The sequence below is a fragment of the Quercus lobata genome, chromosome 3 (assembly GCF_001633185.2).
Source record: "Quercus lobata isolate SW786 chromosome 3, ValleyOak3.0 Primary Assembly, whole genome shotgun sequence".
NCBI lineage: Eukaryota > Viridiplantae > Streptophyta > Magnoliopsida > Fagales > Fagaceae > Quercus > Quercus lobata.
Window position 1 is genome coordinate 3142829 of NC_044906.1, and position 21637 is coordinate 3164465.

The 21637-nt window shown below is 35.0% G+C and overlaps 2 protein-coding genes across 2 annotated transcripts in view; both read right to left on the reverse strand.

The window, feature by feature from the left end:
- The window catches only part of LOC115981727 (disease resistance protein At4g27190-like), a 30500-nt gene extending 20292 nt beyond the window's left edge, over positions 1 to 10208 (reverse strand). The window contains exon 1 of the mRNA XM_031104055.1: positions 10151 to 10208. The gene's annotated coding sequence lies outside the window, so the exon portion shown is untranslated. The remainder of the gene's footprint in view (positions 1 to 10150) is intronic.
- Positions 6235 to 6938, reverse strand: LOC115981728. Its single transcript, XM_031104056.1, has 2 exons — positions 6846 to 6938; positions 6235 to 6765 (listed from the first exon to the last, which is right to left on the reverse strand). Exons 1-2 carry the CDS (start codon positions 6852 to 6854, stop codon positions 6445 to 6447), a joined length of 330 nt encoding a protein of 109 aa, XP_030959916.1. The 5' UTR covers positions 6855 to 6938; the 3' UTR covers positions 6235 to 6444.
- Positions 10209 to 21637: the final 11429 nt, after the last annotated feature.

The following is a 21637-nucleotide window of genomic DNA, read 5'->3' on the forward strand; positions in this document are numbered from 1 at the left end:
ATCACATCCAAAGACCCTACACGTGCACATCTTCCCTATATGGGAAGGAAAGCCCTAAGATCCCAGAGCCATTACTCCAAATCTTCTCTACAAGGGAAGCTCCTACGTTCAAGGGATCTTGGTCAACTCTACACCACTATATAAGCACCACACTTCCTCTTCTTCAAGGTATGTGAAAATCTCTAGCTGTCACACTATCAAGTTCTTAAAGGTTTTCCAATAACCGACTTAACTTTTGGAGGGCATTTGGCTGGCACCCCACTAGTGCTCCCAGTGGGTTCTTTGTTCTTTTGTTCTTAGATACCCTAATTGCTACACGTGTGGATGATCAGCTCGCTGACGATTTTGTGCATCATAAGTTGGCATCATTTATGGGAAATGAGTGATTAGTCGTATCATCGCTTCTAAAACAAAAAGTTGCATAGTCTAGACACGATCAATGGCTACCATCAACCAGGAGACTGGAAACCCCTCCAATGCCTTGGAAAGGCAAGTGCAAACTCTCGCCATGACAGTCAAGCGACTTACCCAACACAATCGGGAGTTAGAGCAGCAATTGAACCAAAAGGACAAACGACATCACAATGACCAACATGACGAACAGGAAAATGACGAGCACAACAACAACCACCTCCCGACGGAGGATCTGTAGGAAAAGGAAGATCAGGAAGAAATCAATGTCGCCAGTAGGCGAGATCAACAAAAGGACACTAACTGCCCATTTGAACTAGAAAGTGGTGCGGTACACATGGCACAGGACATGTAAATGATGAAAGAGAAGATAAATATGATGATGAATGCCATAAGAGGGCGAGTGTCCACCAACCTAGACAAGCCACTCCACCGAACCGATTTACCCTTCATAATGCAGGTCACCTCTTGTGCCTTTCCAGCTAAGTTCCAAATGCCGCAAGTGGAGACCTACGACAAATTGAGGGATCCACTAGACCATCTAGAATCATTTAGGACCTAATTCATCTATAATGGGTCCCAGATGAAATCATGTGCAGAGCATTCCCCACTACACTCAAGGGAGCAACCTCTAATACTATCTCAACTTTCAAGGAATTAAGCAAACATTTCGTCATGCATTTCATTGTTGGACAGAGATATAAAAGATCCTTGCGAGCTTGCTAAATATCAAACAACAGAACGACGAGAGCTTGAGGTCATATGTAACTCAAATCAATAAAGAGGCCCTTTTGATTAACAAAGCCAACGACAAAGTCTTGGTCATAGCTTTCACCAATGGACTTCAATTCGAGGAATTTCTTTTTTCCATCTAAAAGAATGACCCTAAAGACAATAGCTAACATGTTGTACCAAGCCACAAAGTACATGAATGTTGAAGATGCCAAGATAGCACGATGGGGTAGACCAAAGAAAAGGGAAAAGCATGATGACCCTCGTTCGGACAGAGGAAGAAAGTTAGCTTGAACGAGTGACAGAAGGGATGACAAAAGGCCGAGACCTCCTCTCGGTAGGATTGCCAACTTCACACCATTAAATGCCCCGCTTGACCAGGTCCTCATGTAAATAGAGGATGACCCAGCACTAACATGGCTAGATAAGTTAAAAGGAGATCCCAACAAAAGGCCAAGGAACCAGTATTGTTATTTCCATTGGGACCATAGACACGACACCTTTGAGTGCTACAACTTCAAACAGTAGACAGAAGCCCTTATCAAGTAGGAAAAGCTACAACGGTTCATCATGACAGAAAGAGTAAAAACAAAACCCACCTAGGGATCCGGAGCCTAACTGACAAGTAAAAGAACGCCCAAGAGCCCCACTTGGAGAAATAAGGATAATCATAGGAGCAAGCACGATGGCTAGTTCCTCTAGGAATGTAAGAAAAACTTATGTATGGATGGTACAAAGTGTTCAGATCACCAGTCGTCTGCCTAAGCCAACAACGGTCAGCGACCCACCTATCAGCTTCATTGAAGAAAACGCTCGACGACTCCACCATCCTTATGATAATGCTCTAGCCATCAACTTGTCAATAGTTGACTTCAACACCTGACAGGTCTTAGTAGACAATAGGAGCTTAGTTGACATCCTTTACCATCCCGCCTTCCAACAAATGAGGATCAACAAGGAAAGGCTCCTACTGTTAGACACGACACTTGTAAGGTTCAGTGGTACCAAAGTTTTCCTTGTTGGATCCATCGCCCTGCCAGTGACCATTGGCAACTATCCTCAGCAAATCACCAAGGAAATCACCTTTTTGGTCGGGAAAGCAACCACCTCTACTTACCATCTACCTAGTAAAATTCCCAATAGAGTATGGGATAATGGAGGCACACGAGGACCAAATGGCAACCACCCCAACCAGATTATCGATATTAGCACACAGGCCAGCCCTTTGATTTGCAAGGAGCTCATACTTATCTTGAAGAATAACTTGGACATTTTTGCTTGGAGGATAGCTATCCACTCTCGTGAATCGATCTCCTCGTGGACTCGAAAGGTAGGCACCAGTTGTTAAGCTATATGGATGCTTTCTCTGGTTACAATTAGATCAAGCTAGATGAATCTAATCAAGAGAAGACTTCATTTGTCATACGCCAAGGGCTTTTTTGCTATAAGGTTATGTCGTTTGGCTTGAAGAACGCAGGAGTGACGTATCAAAAACTTGTGAAAAAGATGTTTATCCAGTAGATCAGGTGGAATGTGGAAGTGTATGTAGATGACATGTTTGTAAAAAGTAATAGGCAAGAACACCACCTGGACGACCTTCAAGAGATGTTTGAAACCTTTCATCTCTACAATACAAAGCTTAATTAATCCCAACAAATGTGTGTTCGGGGTGTCATCAGGAAATTTTCTTGGCTTCATGGTGTCTCAACAGGGTGTCCCCGACAAAATTCAAGCCATACTAGAGATGGTACCTCAAAAGAGCATTAAGGAGGTGCAAAGTTTGAACAGAAGGGTTGCAGGCCTCAATAAGTTTGTCTCTCAAGTGATGGACAAGTGTTTGTCATTTTTCAATACATTGAAGATGTCCTTTGAATGGACCAACAAATGCCAACAGGCCTTCAAGGATTTGAAGGCATATCTTGTGTCCCATCGCTACTCGGTCCATCTAAGCCCGATGAAGAGCTCTCCCTTTACCTGACCGTATCCCCCATGGCCATCAGCTCAACTCTCATCTGAGAAAAGGATCACGTGTAGTTACCCGTGTTCTACAGTAGCTGAGCACTTAGAGGTGCGAAAAAGAGGTATCCTTCTATGGAAAAGTTGGCTTTTGCTCTAATTACAACCACCCGTAAGCTTAGGTTGTATTTTTAAGCACACACCATAGTAGTCTAAATGGACAAACCTCTACGAAAGAAAATGAACAATTTGGAGGTAGCCGAACGATTGGTATTGTGGGCGATAGAACTGAGTGAGTTTGATATATAGTACTGCCCGAAGGCTACAATTAGGCCTAAGCATTGGCCGACTTTGTTGCAAAGTTCATAGCAAAAGAGGATAAAGGCAAGGGGTAGCCCCATGAAGGGTCCAAACGGACGGTTCGTTCAATCGACATATCGAAGGAATCATCGTGGTCCTACTATCTCTAAAAGGGGACCAAATAGAGTGTGCAGTTTGCCTCTAATTCCTGAAAACCAATAATGAGACCTAATATGAAGCTCTACTAACAGGCATTGACCTAGCCAAAGCAACAGAGGCAACATCAATAATTATAAGAAGTGTTTTCCAAGTCATCATCGGGCATGTCAATGAAGACTACAAGGCCAAATTTGAACAAATGAACAAGTACCTAAGCCTAGTCAAGAAGTGGATAGGTCTAGCCTTCGTGGTGGAACTCATGCAGATCCCAAGGGAAGAAAATGAGCAAGCTAACCATTTGCCTAAGGTAGCATCTGCAGAACATTTGACCATCAGCAGTCAAGTACTATCCTTCGTCCAATATTCACCTACCATTGAGGAAATAGATGTGCAAGTAATCCCGATGTGGTTTGACTAGACGACTCCAATCATCTCCTACCTCAAAAAACAAAACACATCCCAAAGACCACAATGCTTCCCGTAGGTTGAAGGTGCAAGCATCACGTTTCGTGTTGATAGAAGATATTCTTTAAAAAAGAGGTTTCTCCTGCCCATATTTGAGATACTTAGTTCCCGACAAAGCTGACTATGACATGTGAGAAGTCCACGAAGAAGTATGTGAGAACCACTTAGGAGCATGCTCACTAGTTCACAAGCTCATACAAGAAAGATACTGCTGGCCCACCTTGAAGAAGGATGCCCAACCCTATGTAAAAGCATGTGACAAGTGCCAATGCTTCAACAACATTGTACGGAAACCATCAAAACAGCTCACTTCGATGAACACCCCATGGCCCTTCGCCCAATAAGGACTCAACATCATAGGACCTTTTCCTATGGTAATACGGCAGCTCAATTTCCTTGTTATGGAAATCGATTACTTCACAAAATAGGTTAAAGTAAAACCCTTGGCCACTATTACCTAGAAGAACGTTCGAAGCTTCATCTGGAAAAGCATTATTTGTTGCTTTTAAATCCCTAAAGTCCTTGTCTTCAATAGTGGAAAGCAATTTGATAACGAAGCATTCAAAGATATCTACCAATAGTTGGGAATCAAGAACCACTACTCTTCACCCACCCACCTATAAGCCAATGGACAACTTAAACTTACAAACCAATCCTCGCTTAAAATAATCAAGACTCAACTTAAGGGGAAAAAGGGGATATGGTTGGACGAATTACCCAACATCTTATGGGCATACAAGATGACGGCATGAACACCTACAGGTAAGACACCCTTCTGTCTCATGTTTGGAAGTAAGGTCGTCATCCTAGCAAAAGTAGGGCTGATGAGCTACAAAATAGCTCATCATGATGAAGGGAGGAACGAAGAAGGAATACACCTACACTTAGATCTACTGGATGAAGTTTGGGCTACAACTGAGCAACGGATGACCTGCTACCAGGACCTTATGGCCAAACACTACAATTCTAAGGTCAAGCCTCGACACTTCAGCGTTAGAGACATTGTCTTGAGGAAGGTGACGATGGCTACTAAAGATGCTACACAAGGCAAGCTAGGCCCTAATTGGAAAAGACCCTATAGGGTTATTGACTACTACAGAAGGGGAACTTACCACTTGGAGACACTTAACAGACAAAGGTTACATCACCCTTGAAACATCGAGCACTTACGGAGATACTATCAGTAGTGCATCCACTACAAACTATGTTACCGCTTTTCTTTTAACTTTTGGACTATTGAGTTTTTCAATTTTTCAAATTTTTGCAAAGTGAATTCCAAAGGCCTAACAAGGAAGATTGTCAACATTTTTTAGCTCAATTTATTTTTAATGAAGCATTATTCTTGAAGAATTGTTTGACTACAATGTAAAAGGCTCGAAAAATATCAAGTCCTACCTACAGGGTGGACCGACGACTAAGGATACCAATGGGTGCCTAGTCACTTAAAAAAAAAACTCTTAATTCCTACCTACAAGGTAGATCGACAACTAAGGACACCGACAGGTGCCTAGTCACTTAAAAATCTCAAGTTTTACCTATAGGAGAGTTCGATGACTAAGGACACTGAGACGGGAGCCTAGTTACTTAAAAAATCTTGGGTCCTATCTATGGGGTGGACTGACCACTAAGGACACCGATGAGAACCTAGTCACCTAAAAAATCTTGGGTCCTACCTACGAGGTGGACCTATGATTAGGCAGACCAACAAGTGCCCAATCACTCAAAAAATCTCAGTCCTACTCCAAAGGACTTGTCGGCCCAATCTAATACCGATGGGCACAAACACTTAATATTTTTATTAAAAAGCACCCTTACTTCAAGTGGTCCCGAAGAATGCTCAGGCTATGGAGTAAGCCAGAACTGATGGGTATAAACACTTCAAGAGAAAGAACCCCTTCCCTTTAAGTGAACTCGACAAACGCTTAGGCTATAGCCTAAGCCGATAGGCACAAACACTTAGCATTTCTTCATTATTCTTGTAAGAAGCTATGTTCGACATAAATAAAGCATTCATAACCGACAGTACGATATTCAAAAAAGGATATAGGCAAAAATAGAAATTATCATAAAATTACTGAAATCTAATGTCAAACCCAATGAGGGATAAAAGATGCTTGTGCCAAAATAGGGCACCCATATTGTTTTAAAATTACATACTGATATTAAAGAAAAAAAAATTTCTCAGGCAAGTGGTTTGTCGATTGGCCATTTCATTGTTTGTCAGTCTCCTTCTCTCTTGATCCGTCAGTTCCCTTGCCCTTTGGCCCGACAGCTTCTGCCTCTTAGGTTTGTCTCCTCCTCATTAAGGACATCATCACCAGCAGGGGTTATTAGGACCGAAGTATTTATCTAAATTTAGGAGAAATCCAAACCAAGGAACACAAGGATGGCCTGCTTACAAAAGTCCTCAAAGCCATCACCCTATTGGACCCCCATCTTATTAAAATAGGCCTGGGACGTTTGTAACTCCGTAACAGCCTCATTCCTAACCTTGTCCACATGCTTATGAAGAGCAGTCAATTTGGTCTTAAGATTGGAATTCTCCTTTGTCACATCCTTAACTTCACGGGTGCTCCCCTGCACTTTATCCTTTTGCTTCTTGAGCTTCGTATTTAGGGTCTGAAGGGATTCCTTGAACTTCTTCAAGGTCTCCTCTTTGGTCTCTAGACGGTTCCTTAGGCACTTGACTGACGCCTCCTTGTCAATCCACCTAATCTGTAAGGTCCTCATCCTTACCAAACCCTAAAAACGGACGAGCCAAAAAAGGCATTAAAACGTACCCAAAAATAGATAAGGAACGAGGGTAGGAGAATGAAACTTACCCTCATCATGTTGAAAAGGCCTAAATCGCCCAAAGCTTCGATCTTGTGCTCCGAGCACTTGTTGAAATCATTGTTCTAGACAAGTGAGTGAGTCGTATCCACTACATACTCTCTACTTTTCACCAGTAGGGGGATAGGTGGATGGACGACTAGACCCTTAAAGTTCATCAAGCCTTTACCCACGCCATGGCGAGGAAGCTCGGGTGTACCCTATACCGCCTCCACTCGGTCCGGAAGAATGATAAGGCCTTGGACCTTCTTGCTTGCCTAACGAATGTCCATTGGTTACTTCCTCTTCTGGCCAACCTTCACAGTAGGGACCAACAATCCACCTGACTTAGTATGGAGAGCAGTAGCTTTCTTGATCTCTGCTTGCTTGTTCTTCCTAGACTCCATTTTTGAAACCAATGGTAAAATAAGTTAAATGAAAAATATAAACTAAATGAAAAACTGACAAATGGTAACTTACAAACTCGTGAGAAAACATCAAGTCGTCTAGCTTTAAGGGTAGGTTTGGGTCCACTACAAAAAGCCTTTTCCAAGACCTTCACTCAAAAGGAATGGCCCACACCTACTCAAGGAAGTCAACTTGCTTCGGAGTAATCGTTGGGCAAGCTTTGGCTTCATAAAAATGAGAAGCAAGTAAGTTTGATGGAAATGTAAACATAACTGACGGATTGAGGTAAATGAAATCGATGATTCACTAGCCTTGTCCAAAATCCCCCAAGCGTGATCATATAAATCACCCGCACTATCCCATTCATCGAGCTTACACACCCAGTTGACCCCTTGGACAAAGAACCTACTCTTCCACTGACAGTTCGATTCAAGCATGTCAGACACTAACCTCAGTGTAGCCCGCAACACACAAAGTTATAAAAACCCTTTAATTGTGTGATCTCCTATGGCTTATAGCAATAGAAGAACTCCTCAAGGGTTAGGGATTAACACCCCCCACTTAGTTGACCCCATAACACCTCGGCGCATATGAAGATTCCCCAAGCATTGGAAGCTATTTGTCAGACGAATACACCCATATAATCCGCTAACTAACAATTGAGGTAGCTAAGAGGCAACCTCAACCCAACAATAAAAGCTAACCTCATATGACTCCCCATATAGCATTTCTCCCTTTTATCAGCCTTTTTGATGGGGACATCTTCGGGGATCTAAAAACGAGCCCTAAGTCTATTAAAGATCTCGTTCGTCGTGCTCACTAGAAAGTCATTACCTGACTAGATGTCGAGGTAGACAATTTTTCTACAAACTCGTTCCTGCGAATTGGTTTCCACCTCCTCTTTAAGGGGTGAACCTGCTGACGACTCCCTCTCAGAGTCGAACGGCTCATGTGACACATACTCATATCTTGACGGGTAGACCTCTTCATAAGACCGATGACTACTTATCAAAACAAAAATACGAAACAATAAAGAAACAAGGAAAGAAGAGGAACTTACATAATTGCTACTATGGGGGAATGAGCGACAGATGAATAAAAGCGACGGTCATCCTTAAGGTGACGAACAAATGAGACCAATGTAAGAAAAAAGCTCTAAATTAAGCACTTGAAAGTAAAAAATGGCAAGTGAGAGGCTAAGAAAGGAATTGAAATATTTATAGAATGAAGAAGCATAAGAAACAAAGCGACGCTACAACTCGAATTGCCCAATCAAGGATCATCACGTGTCACCTAGCCTCTTTAAAAGACATTTCTGCCCTTATAGGTAGCACAAACGTCTACACAGAGTAATTAATGACTGAAATATTCATTGTACTCCGCGTCCTGTTGATTATCCCGACGAACAACAGAGTAGGGGGCAGCTAATAGGGGTATTTTCGTCTGAGAAAGTCTTATTGGACACCTTTACCTGTCGGTTGGATCACCTTGTCTTCGATTCATCAGGATAAATGCACACACCAATGGACCAAACATTCATGGATCTGTTGAAAGGTCCATCTCCATTTAAAATTCTTAAAGTCCCAACAGGTTGACGTCCCACCCTCCTTGAAATCCCATGAGGTAGCTCATGTATGTGCCTAGCGATTGCCTTACATCAAACCCTCCTCTCACATATCGACGAATGAAGGATCATACTGATGGTTGGGTACGCTGGGCCCATATGCCTTTGCATGTTCTCCACTCATGAGTCCCAACATGGAAATAACTTGCACATCATGTTCAAAGACCCCACTACATGTGCACATCTTCCCTATATGGGATTGAAAACCCTAAGATCCCAAAAACTTAACTCCAAATCTTCTCCACAGGGGAAGCTCTTAAATTCAAGGTATCTTGGTCAACTTTACACCACTATATAAGCACCACACCTCCTCCTCTTCAAGGTATGTGAAAATCTCTATCTCTCATACTATCAAGTTCTCAGAGTTTTTCTAATCACTGACTTAACCTTTGGAGGGTCTTTGGTCAGTACCCCACCGGTGCTCTCTATAGGTTTTCTTTGTTCTCTTGTTCTTCAGGTACCCTAATTCGTGCGTGTGTAGACGATCAACTCACTAACGATTTTGTACATCATCAGTGTTAAAACAATGATTAATTTTTAATGTAGCTAGGTTTGAATATCATATCTCTTATTGAAGCATACATTATTTTACCAATTAAGTTAATTAGAACCCACCAACTCAACTCCATTTCACTTAAATTTAATCACAGAATCATATTCTTGGTTAGATTTCTCATGTCATCACTCACCGAACTAATAAATCTATGGTTCAGTATTTTGCATTTGACAATCCAATCCACCAAGATAATTGACAAACTTTATAGGGAAAATATTTTAAAAAATGTATTGAAGAACGGGATGCAATTTGGCTGGATCAAGTCTAAACTCTTATAAGCATTCTCATCCACATTCTCATCTCCCTAAAACAGGGTAAGTGATCAATTTAGGGAAATAAAAATAAATAAATAAATAAATAACGAGAGAAATAATAAAACAAATAAATTGATGTTTTATGGTTCAATAAATAGTAAAAATCATTCCTCAAAAAATTATTTTGCTCTTTTTTTTTTGTGTTTCAATAATTAAAAAAAAAAAATTGATGCTTTGAAAACTGAAAGAAATGTTAAAAATAAATAAATAATAATATTTTAATGGAACAAAGTAAAGGATGAAGAATCAGATATGAATGTTTTGAAAAGTGATTAGCTAAATTGAAAACGAAGGCTTTTCTGGGTTGGGCTGCTGTCTTGAGAGTAGAGGCAAAGAAAAACCCAATAAAAAACGATGACAACAATGGAAGTGTAATCAAATTGAAGGACAAAAGATGCCAATGTAATGACATACCTCTGTCTTGGAATATTAATGAAGATAATTAGTGTTCTACTGTCTTCACGCGGGCATGCAAAGGAAAGCTGAAAGCAAAAAAATAAAAAACCCAAGTTAATCTAAAATAAAATAAAATCATATTTGATTGTTTTATTTTAGGGATTTTTTTTTTGGTTTCTAGTACTAAGGTGGGAAGCAAATATCAATGAATTATTAACGTTTGTCAGTAGGCATCTACTTTGATGAATTTCTCACTAGTTTGATTATAGGGGGGAAAAGGTTATGTGTCTGTTTTGATGAGGAAAATGGCACAATTTTATTGTTCAGTGGAACTACCTTGTTTATCTCAAGAATCTGATTTTTAATCCTCAATCCCTTCTCTCCAAAAAAATAAATAGCATAGAGGTCATTGTCTATGAAATGATGTTTGATGGGGGAAGTTGCAAGATTTTCAAAAGCATAGAAGTTCAAGATTTTGTACAAATGACCACAATTACTCAGCCAAAAATAAAATAAAAAATTTACAACCACAATAAAGCAAGAACGATGTCAAAGGACCAACGATAAAAAAGAAATAAGAAGGTACCTCTCTCTACAAGTTATCAAACAATTCCAGAGCAGCTTATTTTCCTTTCTATGCTGAGTATCAGTAAACGTGAACACTTAGCGATACCTTCTTCTTTTTTCTTTGTTACAAGTCTTGATAAGTTAAGCAAACTAAAATGAAAACTAAAAAAAAAGGGTTAAATCAGAGAAACAGAGTGCAACAAAAAATCAAATTGAGGAATATTGAAAGGATAGCATATGCGAAGAAAAAGAAGCAAGGACAAAATAAAAGTAAGGAAGTAAAAGGAAGTACCTCTCTCCTTCACACTACAATATGAGCAAGTTTCTCTTCTACTCCTTTGACTTAGCAAATCAAGGATGGTTGCTATAATAAATGAAAGCAGCGGTGGGAAGCTAAAAATACTTAACTCTTTTTTTTTTTTGTATTTTTTTGGAGAAGTGGAGCAAAGGAAAACTAAAACGATAGGAATAGGATAATAACACAAAAAAGAAAAACTGCAACGAAAATCTCACTCTTTTTTTTTTTTTTCCCCTTAAAGAACCAAACCAAAGCAAAACCAAACTAAGAGGAAGAGGATGACTGCAACGAAAATTAATGGCGTAATGTAGAAAGTATCAAACTCTTTCTTTTTTTGAGAAGTGGAGCAAAATAAATAAAACCAAGATGAGAGGATGAAGAGTGACGACACAAAAGCTGCTTCGAAAATTAATTCAGAGGACAAGAGAAATGAGAGAAAGTAGAGTAGGAAAAGTCTCTTTAATTCAACCTCAACAGAAGTGAGTTTCTTGAGTTTCTTTTCTTGCTCATCGACTTTATGTTTTTTAATAGGAAATAGGAATAATAGAATTTGAACCTACTTCATGATAATTATATTTTATCATCATGTTAAAACACCAATTGATTTTTTATGTAGGCAAATTTAAATCACAAATCTTTTATTTCAAAATAAGATATTTTATCAATTGAACTAACTAAAATTCATCACCTCAAAATAAAATATTTCATTGCACGTTAGGTGTGTACAAAAAATAAATTATCCATTCTTGGGAATTGAGATAAATACAAAATTTGAACAAAAGAATTGGGTACCTATAAACTAGGTCAAATAAATTTGAGATTTCAATCGGAAGGGAGAGGACAAAGATAGGTTTTTTCTTTTCATTTTTTTTTTATTTGCAAAAATACATATACAGAAAATGTCTATTGAATCCACAATCCTTTATAAACGCCATTTGGGCTCACATTAACTCACTAGAAAGAGTAGAATTGTTGTTCACATAATCCCCTATTATTGTTGTGGCTGGATTGATATTATTTATGTCATAACTCAGAATACTAAAGGTCTGTTTGGTTGGAAATGTTGAAAAGTGGTAGAATAGAAAAAATTTTAATTTCCCTCCTTTTTATTTGGTTGGGAGTTGAAAAGCAGAGGGATGGAAAAAAAATGAGTTTAAATAAATTTTCTCATATATCTTTGATAAAAAAAAAAAAAAAAAAAAAAAAAAACGATGCCCAATTAAAAACAAAAAGTGACAAGCAACCAAAAAAAAAAAGCAATCCCCTAAATTTATTTAAAAAAAAGAACCATGTCTGGAAAAAAAAAAAAAAAAATCAAGTCTAGTTAAAAAAACTAAACATTAGGAAAAAAAAAAAAAAAAAAAAGGCAACATCCCTGGAAATTTTTTTTTTTTTTTTAAATAACAACGCCACAAGAAAGTTTTAAAAAATAATAATAAAAAAAGAAAAGAAGAGGCACACCAAGTACAGTAGAAGCTTTAAAAAAAGAAATTTAAAAAAAAAAGGGGGGAGGGGGGGGGGGGACTTGGCGAAACCCATGTGCACTACACATGGGCAATTTCATCATTTACCTCTTGAATTTCTTCCTATCCAGTTTTCTTTCTATTTTTGGGAGAAAATTTTATGGTAGACCTAGGAAGAAAACACCTAGGTTCTAGCATCTTTTTTCCCTCTCCTTTTCCCAACCAAACACACTCTAAAAAGTTTTATCTCCTATTTTCTCTCCCTTTTTTTCCTTTCTCCCTAAAAAGTTTTTTCTTATTTTCTCATTGGCATTGAACATCTCCGAGGTTAATTTCACATAATACTATATTGATAAATTAATACATTCAAGTTAAAGTTTACATGTATATATTGCCAAAACATATGTATGGGGAGCATAATCGCATATAACTTAAAAAGATTGAGTATACAACTACATATGTTAGAGTTATACTATACTTCCAATTTAAGCTAGAAAATCTCAAAGAATTGGTGCAAAAGTTTTCCTGTTGAAATTCATGAAGTCCTAGATTTAAATATTTTTAGCAGCATATTAGGATCACTCATAAGAAATTCATTGTTGTAATTACCTAATATATATTAAATGGAAGATTACATGCATATGGAAGAGTAGTTAAGTATCCGAAGAGTTCTAAACACCTACTTGAACAATAAATAAATAAACAAAAAATAAGGATGAAAGTCTTTGAAATTAGAATCTAATTTTGCGTCATGTGTCTATATTTATGTAGAGACCACATTATAATTATTCACTTAAGTTTATGTGTCTACTTAACTTTTTTAATCTTAGTATCAAGTGAATTAATGAGTGCAAAATACTAAGAATCTAAAATTAATAAACTATAAATTTTTTTTTTTTTTAAAAAAAAAAACCATACACATATACTCAATAAAAATCACCACACAACAAAAATAACCACATGCTATTTTATAAAAAATTAGAAGAAAAAAATTATTATAAATAGTATTAAATTTAGGTAAGAATTTTAATATATGACTAATTAATTACGTTTACTTTTTTTTTTTAAATAATTTGACTAATTATTTATATTTTAATGATAAAATTTGTGTTTAATTTTAAATGTACTCATACGTATACATGTATTACATGCTATTTTTCTTAATAATTTGATTAATTATTTATATTTTTATAATAAAAATTATGTTTAATTTTATATACATCTATACATTTGCATGAACTACCTACTAGTTCATTCATAACAATGGGTGATCGATCGATGCCACGCGATTGGTTCACTTTACAATTAGAATTATTGTTTCGCTTTTTGAAAATTCTGGATACGCAATGCGGAATGAATCTTTTGAATTCTTACTAGGAAAATGCCCAAGAGTCATGGGAAAGGAGCTTGTAACTTGTCTTTTTCCCTTGTCTTTTTCTCCACTTTCCCATTGCTTTTGTTCACCGTATTGGATAGTAGGAGGCAGAATGATTGAGTAGATTAAAGTACATTCTATTTTTTCTTGGTCTTTACTCTTTTCCCCGTCATTCCCTTTCCTTTTCTTCACCGTATTCATTTTTTTTTTTTTATGAACTTCAACTTATTCATTGGGTGGTGCCATAGAGAGAGGCTGAATTATTGAGTCGATAAAAGTAGAATATTATCCTTGTTTGGAGCATCTGGAAGTTGATCAAAGACTACGTTTGCGTTTGATAAGATTACTGTAAATAGATTTTTAAATTATGATATAATATATTAAAATGCAACTTTTGTACATCAAGTTTTTGTTATTTTTTCCTCCCAAAAAAAAAATTTTTGTTATTTTTATTTTGTTCTTTTATATTTTAAAATTTTTATTCTTTATATTTGATTTTGTTTCATATTGGTCATGTTTCTATTTTCATTTGTAATCAGGTTCCACTTATCATTGTAGTTATTTTATTTAAGGAATCAAAAAAGGCAGCCTAGACTTATAAAGTGCCTGAGTTGGAGGGCCAAAATTGTTTATCCTGAGAAGGTGGATTTGTGACAAATTAGTGACTTGATTTACCTGTTTGTAATAGTTAGGATTTTCAAAGGAAATCCTATTACAATTAAAATCTAAACAAAATTTAGCTATAAAATTGGTTACAGCCTATGGCTCCAAAATTGGTTGTAGCTTTAGGCTATAACGTTACTTAATAAAATAAACATTACTACATATTTCAAAATCTAACCGTTAAATTGCATGTTCTTTATGCTTTTAATACACGTGTCAAATTTTATGTCTATCAAATATTATTTACTACATGATTTATAAGCTTATATTTTCTGCATAATTTTAAATTACAAAAACTTGAAATTTAAACAATTTATTGATGACATAGCTATTGATCTTTAATTTTCTAAAAATTTTGCAAGTATGGAGAATATAAGAAGAATATGTAATTCAATTATAGATTTATCAAAATTTACATCCAATAAAAAAGATATTGAGTAAGGTTGTAACCTAAAGTTATAACCAATTTTGTAACTAAATTTTATTATTAAAATCCCACTTTCCCGGGCGGAGAGATTGTCCACCACCTTAAGATTGAACTCCAACTCAATAAGAGGACCCGCAAGAATTTTCCTTAAAAATCCACAAGGAAGCCGGTTGTCAAACCAAAATACAATTTTCCTTTGTGACTACTTTCCAGGAAAGTCAGGTGAGCATGTCTTCAAAAGCATAGATCTTTTTTTTATTATTTATTTAAAAAGACTTGCTAGGACTTAATTAGAGTCCTCTAAAGTTTTTAGCATGACTCTGACTTGAAATTTATAAAATCCTCTCCATTTATTTTGAAGTGTATTAAATTTTACTAGGTTGTTCATATATAAACAAACCTTAACTGTCATTTTTTTTAATATTTGTTTAAAATAATACTGATGCGATAAAATTCAATCCATCCGTTACAAAATTTTGGATCAAATTTTAGAAAGAGAGAGAGAGAACTTGTTCACATGTTAAATTCATATTATATGATTAATTATATAAAAATGAAAGTAAAGATTACATTTTAAATTAAATCTCAGCCAATTTAACTAATATTATATAACTAATTATATAAAACTAAAACTAAAAATTACATTTTAAATTAAATCTTAGCCAATTTAACTAGAATAATGTTGTCTTTAGGGTTTAATATGGGTGGGGGTATATTTTGTTAACTTTCCAAACCTCAAGATTTAATTTATAAGAAATGATATGTCCACAACATTGTCACAACATTTTTACAACAAATCTTAAGTGGCAGGTTGTTAATGATTGTTATTATTGAGGCAAAAAAGTAATATTAGTGTTAGGTTCAAATTTAAACCAATAACAACTAACCACCTATGATTTGTTGTAAAAATGTTGTGGACGTAGCATCTCTCTTAATTTATTACTTTTAAAATTATATGATTTAATTTGTTACACATTCTAAAATATAGAGTTTGTATTTACCTTAATCCCAAACTTCATTGGTTGGGTTCAAGTACTTCTCAATTTTTAGCCTACACACATGAATTAGAACCACTGTCTATGTCTAATAATGAGTTCTTCCAACCAAAAGTAACCACTTTAATAAGTTGTGAAAAAAAAGATTTAAAAAATAATTACAACATGCTACTAACTCCACAGCTCGAACCCTTTCCCCCCCTAAACCTTCAAGCACTTTGCGCATGGGGAGGCTGAAATATGTCTACTTGGGCTTTACAAATATTATTTAACCTTTGGGCCAAAATTATAAGCCAATATTCTTTTTTTGAGCTAAAAAAAGGTATAAGTGCTTTATTGAAAACAATGAAGAATTACAAGTAAAGCTAGTTAGAAAACTAGCGTAAGGTTCTTTAATGAAAAAGATTGTGAAAATTTTTGTCTTTAGCATTACAAAATTTGACCAAAAGAATTGGGTACCTATAAATTAGGTCAAATTAATTATAATATTTTCCGAAAAGAAAGAAAGGTGCAATCATGGTACTTATGAAACATGTAACTAATAATGAAATTTTGAGATTTCAATAGAAAGGGAGAAGTCCGAGTTAGGTTTTTCTTATTTCTTTTTTATTTGGTAAAGTACATATGCAAAAAAAATGGTCAATTTGAATCCACAATCTTATTTAAATGTCATTTGTGTCAAAATTAATTGGCAACAAAGAGTAGCGTTGGTGTTCGCATCATTCCCACCTTAATTTGAAAAACAAAATCACTATATCATCTTTACAAAAGTTGTAAAATTTAAGGATCAATGTGAGTAGATTAATATTAATTATTATTGATGTCATAACTCGTAATACTAACATTTTTCTCATTGACATTGAACATTTCCAAGATTATTTTCACCTAATACTATATGGGCAAGGATTTATTGCAAATTAAGTTGTAGCAAATCTTGCAAAATAGCGACGTATCAATATTTGAGAACAACACATGTCCTGCAAAATTCAACAACTTGCTTGCCGTGAACAGGTGTTGTTCTTAAATATTAACACATCATTATTTTGTAGAATTTGTTGCAAACTTAATTTGTAGCAAATCCTTATCCATACTATATTGATAAATTAATACATTCAAGTTAAATTTTACATGTATATCTTGCCAAAAGGTATATATAGGTGCATTATGGCATATAACTCAAAAGATTTAGTATACAACTATATATATGAGATTTATTCTATGCTTCCAATTTAAGCTGGAGAATCTCAAAGCATTGCTGCAATAGTTTTTCAGAACTCTTAAGATTTATGAAGTCCTATATTTAAATATTTTAAGCAACATATGAAGATCACTCATAAGAGATCCTTTATTGTAATTGCCTAATACATAGAAAAATGTTACGTTTACAACATTTTTATAATATTTTTACAACAAATTATAAGTGATTAGTTATTATTAGTTCAAATTTGAACATATCACTAAGATTATTTTTTTACTCCAACAATAATAATTAATAACAACTTATCACTTAGGATATAATGTAAAAACATTATGCAATTATCATTTCTTTATATTAGATTGAAGATTATATGCATATGGACGAGTAGTGCGGGTAGTTAAAGTACCAAAGAATTCTAAGCACTTGCGCGGAAAATAAATAAATAAATAAACATGGAAGTCTTTGTCCCGTTCCCTTTTTTATTCATTATATATGGATGACCAATCAATGCTAAATAATTCGTTCACTTCACAATTATCAATGTTTAGGTTTTAAAAAAATCTGGATCCGCAATGTGGAACGAATTATGGTTATGGGTGGGACAGCAGCTATCAAAGATAAGGAGCACGTAACTTTTTCTTTTCCTTGTCTTTTTCCCTTCTTTCCCATCGCTTTTCTTCACCATATTGGATAGTGGGTGCAGATTTATTAGAGTAAATTATTTTTTTCCCTTGTCTCTTTACCTTCTTTCCCATTGCTTTTCTCCACTATATTGGATAGTGGGTGCAGATTGATTAAAGTAAATTATTTTTTTTCCTTGTCTCTTTCCCTTCTTTCCCATTGCTTTTCTTCACTATATTGGATAGTGGGTGCAGATTGATTAAATAAAAAATTTTTTCCTTGTCTCTTTCCCTTCTTTCCCATTGCTTTTCTTCACTATATTGGATAGTGGGTGCAGATTGATTAAATAAAAATTTTTTTCCTTGTCTCTTTCCCTTCTTTCCCATTGCTTTTCTTCACCATATTGGATAGTTGGTGCAGATTTATTAGAGTAAATTATTTTTTTCCTTGTCTCTTTACCTTCTTTCCCATTGCTTTTCTCCACTATATTGGATAGTGGGTGCAGATTGATTAAAGTAAATTATTTTTTTTCCTTGTCTCTTTCCCTTCTTTCCCATTGCTTTTCTTCACTATATTGGATAGTGGGTGCAGATTGATTAAAGTAAAATTTTTTTTCCTTGTCTCTTTCCCTTCTTTCCCATTGCTTTTCTTCACCATATTGGATAGTGAGAGGCAGAATTATTGAGTTCATTCAAAAGTACACTATTTTTCTTGGTTGGAGCATCTAGAAGTTGATCAAAGGCAGGGACGAAACTAGAATTCGAGGTTTAGGGGACAAATATAATTTTTTTGAGGGAGGTAAATATAATTTTTCTTGGACTTATTTTCTAAAATTTTAAATATATACCTACTATTTAATATTTTAAAAAATTTTGGGAGGAGGGCCCACAGCCCCCCTCAGCTTGTATGTGGTTCCATCCCTGATCAAAGCGTACGTTTGCGTTTGATAAGATTAATATAAATAGGTTTTTAAATTATGATAATATATATATATATATATATATATTAAAATACAAATTTTGTACTTAAATTTTTTATTTATTTTTTTGTCTTTTATAAATCAAAATTGTTATTTTTCATATTTGATTTTTTTTAAATTGGACATGTTTGCTTATTTCTAATATGCTAACACTTATCTTTGGGGCTATTTTATTTATGGAATCAAAAGGCAGCCTAGACTAAAAGATTACCAATTTTTTTTTATCTCGGGAAGGTGGATTTGTGACAAATTAGTGACTTGGATTACTTGTTCGTAATAGTTAGAAATTTTAAAGGAAATCCTACTACATTTGAAATCCCACCTTTTCGAGCGGAGAGATTGTCCACCATCTTAAGATTGAACTCCAACTCAACAGGAGGACCCGCAAGAATCTTCCTTACATGTCCACAAGGAAGCCAATTGTCAAACCAAAATAAAATTTTCCTTAGTAATTACTTTCCAAGAAAGTAAAGCGAGCATGTCTTTGGCAATCAGAGTTCTATGAGGTAAGACCTGTGACTTTTTATCAATCCGTTCACACACTGGACTAGGGAAAGGGTGAGGCACCTAGGGAAGGTAGTTTTGCCCTGCTCTGCTTGGCCCACCCCTTCCCGTTTAGCCCCACACGGATTTTCCCCACCTCACAAAAGTAGTAGAGCAGGGATGAGGCAAGATTTCAGCCCCGCACCACGAGGCAAGATGAGAATGGATTTATACTTTTTAGACCCAACTCGACCCGCCCCGCTCCGCAATAATAAGGGTTAAATTGTAAATTGTTCATATCCTAAAACCCTACTATTTAAACAAACATATTATCAGCTTATTTTATTATACCTAACAAAGTTTTCTACCTCTTTTTTTCCTCTAGCAATGTTGGAAATAAGGTACCAATTTTAACATTTTCTTTTGTCTTTATTATAAACAAATTTATATACTATTGAATCATTAGTTTTGTATTATGAGATTTTTTATTTTATTGTGATATTGTCTTGTTAAACACTTTAATAATATTATTCAATTTTTGCCGAAAATTAGTTTGATTTTATGGGATAAATTTATTTGTAATTTCAAGTATATTTTTATTAATGAAATAGGTTTTATTAAAAACAATTGCAATAGTTGTCGGCAAATTAACAAGAAGTAGAGTTTTGTAGGGTGGATCGGGGCTTCGTGGGGCCCCAAGGGGTGAGAATGGGGTAAGAAAATTTTTCCCGTCATGCGAGGCAAGGCGAGGATGGGGTAAGATAAAACCATGTGGGGTGGGGGCGAAGACCCCATCCTTCGAACCCGCCCCGCCCCGCCCCATTGCCATTCCTAGGCACCTTGCCATGGATAAGAGTTAAAACTTGGACATGGACTGCAACAATTCCCTCAATTTAAGAAGTATTTCCTGAGACTGCCTCATGGAATGTTTCTCTCATATTTGATAGATCCCACACATCTATGGTACCCACAAGTTATGAGAAAGAAAATTACAATTTAGAAGATATTTTTTTGCACTCAAGATTTAAGAGAATATGTATTATGTTTAACCCCAAGTTTCTTTCAGTTGGGCTCATGTTACTTCCCAATGTTTAGAATCAACTAGGTTCATTGTCAAAATCTTCAAAAGCATAAATTTTATTATTATTATTTATTTAAAAAGACTTGCTAGGACTTAATTAGAGTCCACTAAGCTTTTTAGGATGACTCTAACTTGAAATTTATGAAATCCTATTAATCTATTTTGAATTAAGTGAATTAAAATTTCACTAGGTTAATATATAAACAAATGTTGACTATCATTGTTTTAATATAGTATTTGCTTAAATTATTAGTGATGTAATAAAATCCAATCATTCATTACAAAATTTATGGATAAGGGAATATAGAATTTATATTATAAAATTCATATTATAGAATTAATTATATAAAACTAAAAGAGAAAATTACATTTTAAAGCGCATAATTTAGAGGTGTAATAAATTTAATCTAAGCCAATTTTACTAGAATAATGTTGTCTTTGGGGTTTAATATGGGTGGGATATATTTAAAGTCTTTGTTGGTTGACTAAGAGATCTAGGGTTCAATCTTCGCCTACACCAGAAACTTATTGGTGTTTTGGTCTGATGATAAAAAGCTATCATTAGAAGCAGACGCCATAGGTTGAAACTCTTTCTCAAAAAAAAAAAAATTCAAACCTTAATATTTAATTCATTACTTTTAAAATTATATTATTTAATTTGTTACACATTCCAAATTATAGGGTTTGTATTTCCTTCAATCCCAAATTTCATTGGTTGGGTTAACGTTATGTAATTCTCAGTTTCCAACCAACACACATGAATTAGACAAACACATTATCTAATAATGAGTTCTTCTAATCAAAACTAACCACTTTAATAAGTTGTAAAAAATGTTAAAAAATATGGGTTTATAATATTGTTCCAACAGGCCCAAATATGTCTGGCTACCTAGGCTTTACAATTATAGAACCTCTGGGCCAATATCATAAGCCCATATTCTTTAACAAAAGAGTAAGTGGAAATTTTTGTCTTTAGCATTACAAAATATCCTTTAATATAAAACTTTCTTTTATTTACTGTGTTATGACCAATTTTTACCAACTCTACTTTACTTCAGCTCTCTTCCACTCAATCTAAATGGGTCATTAAGGTTCTGCATTGTAACAACAATATGTAGAAGTTGTTCATAGAGTTGATTATATAAAAATATTACTATTATCAAAAAAAAAAAATTATATAAAAATATTACTTTTTCTTGTCCACCATGCAATATTGGGATCTTGCACTTACCAGACTTAGGGTCCATTTGGTACATATATTTAAACAATAATTTTCAATTTTTTTAGAAATACGTGTGAGTGAAAATATATATAATGTTGTTTAAAAACTGAAAATATGTTTAAACTCATATACT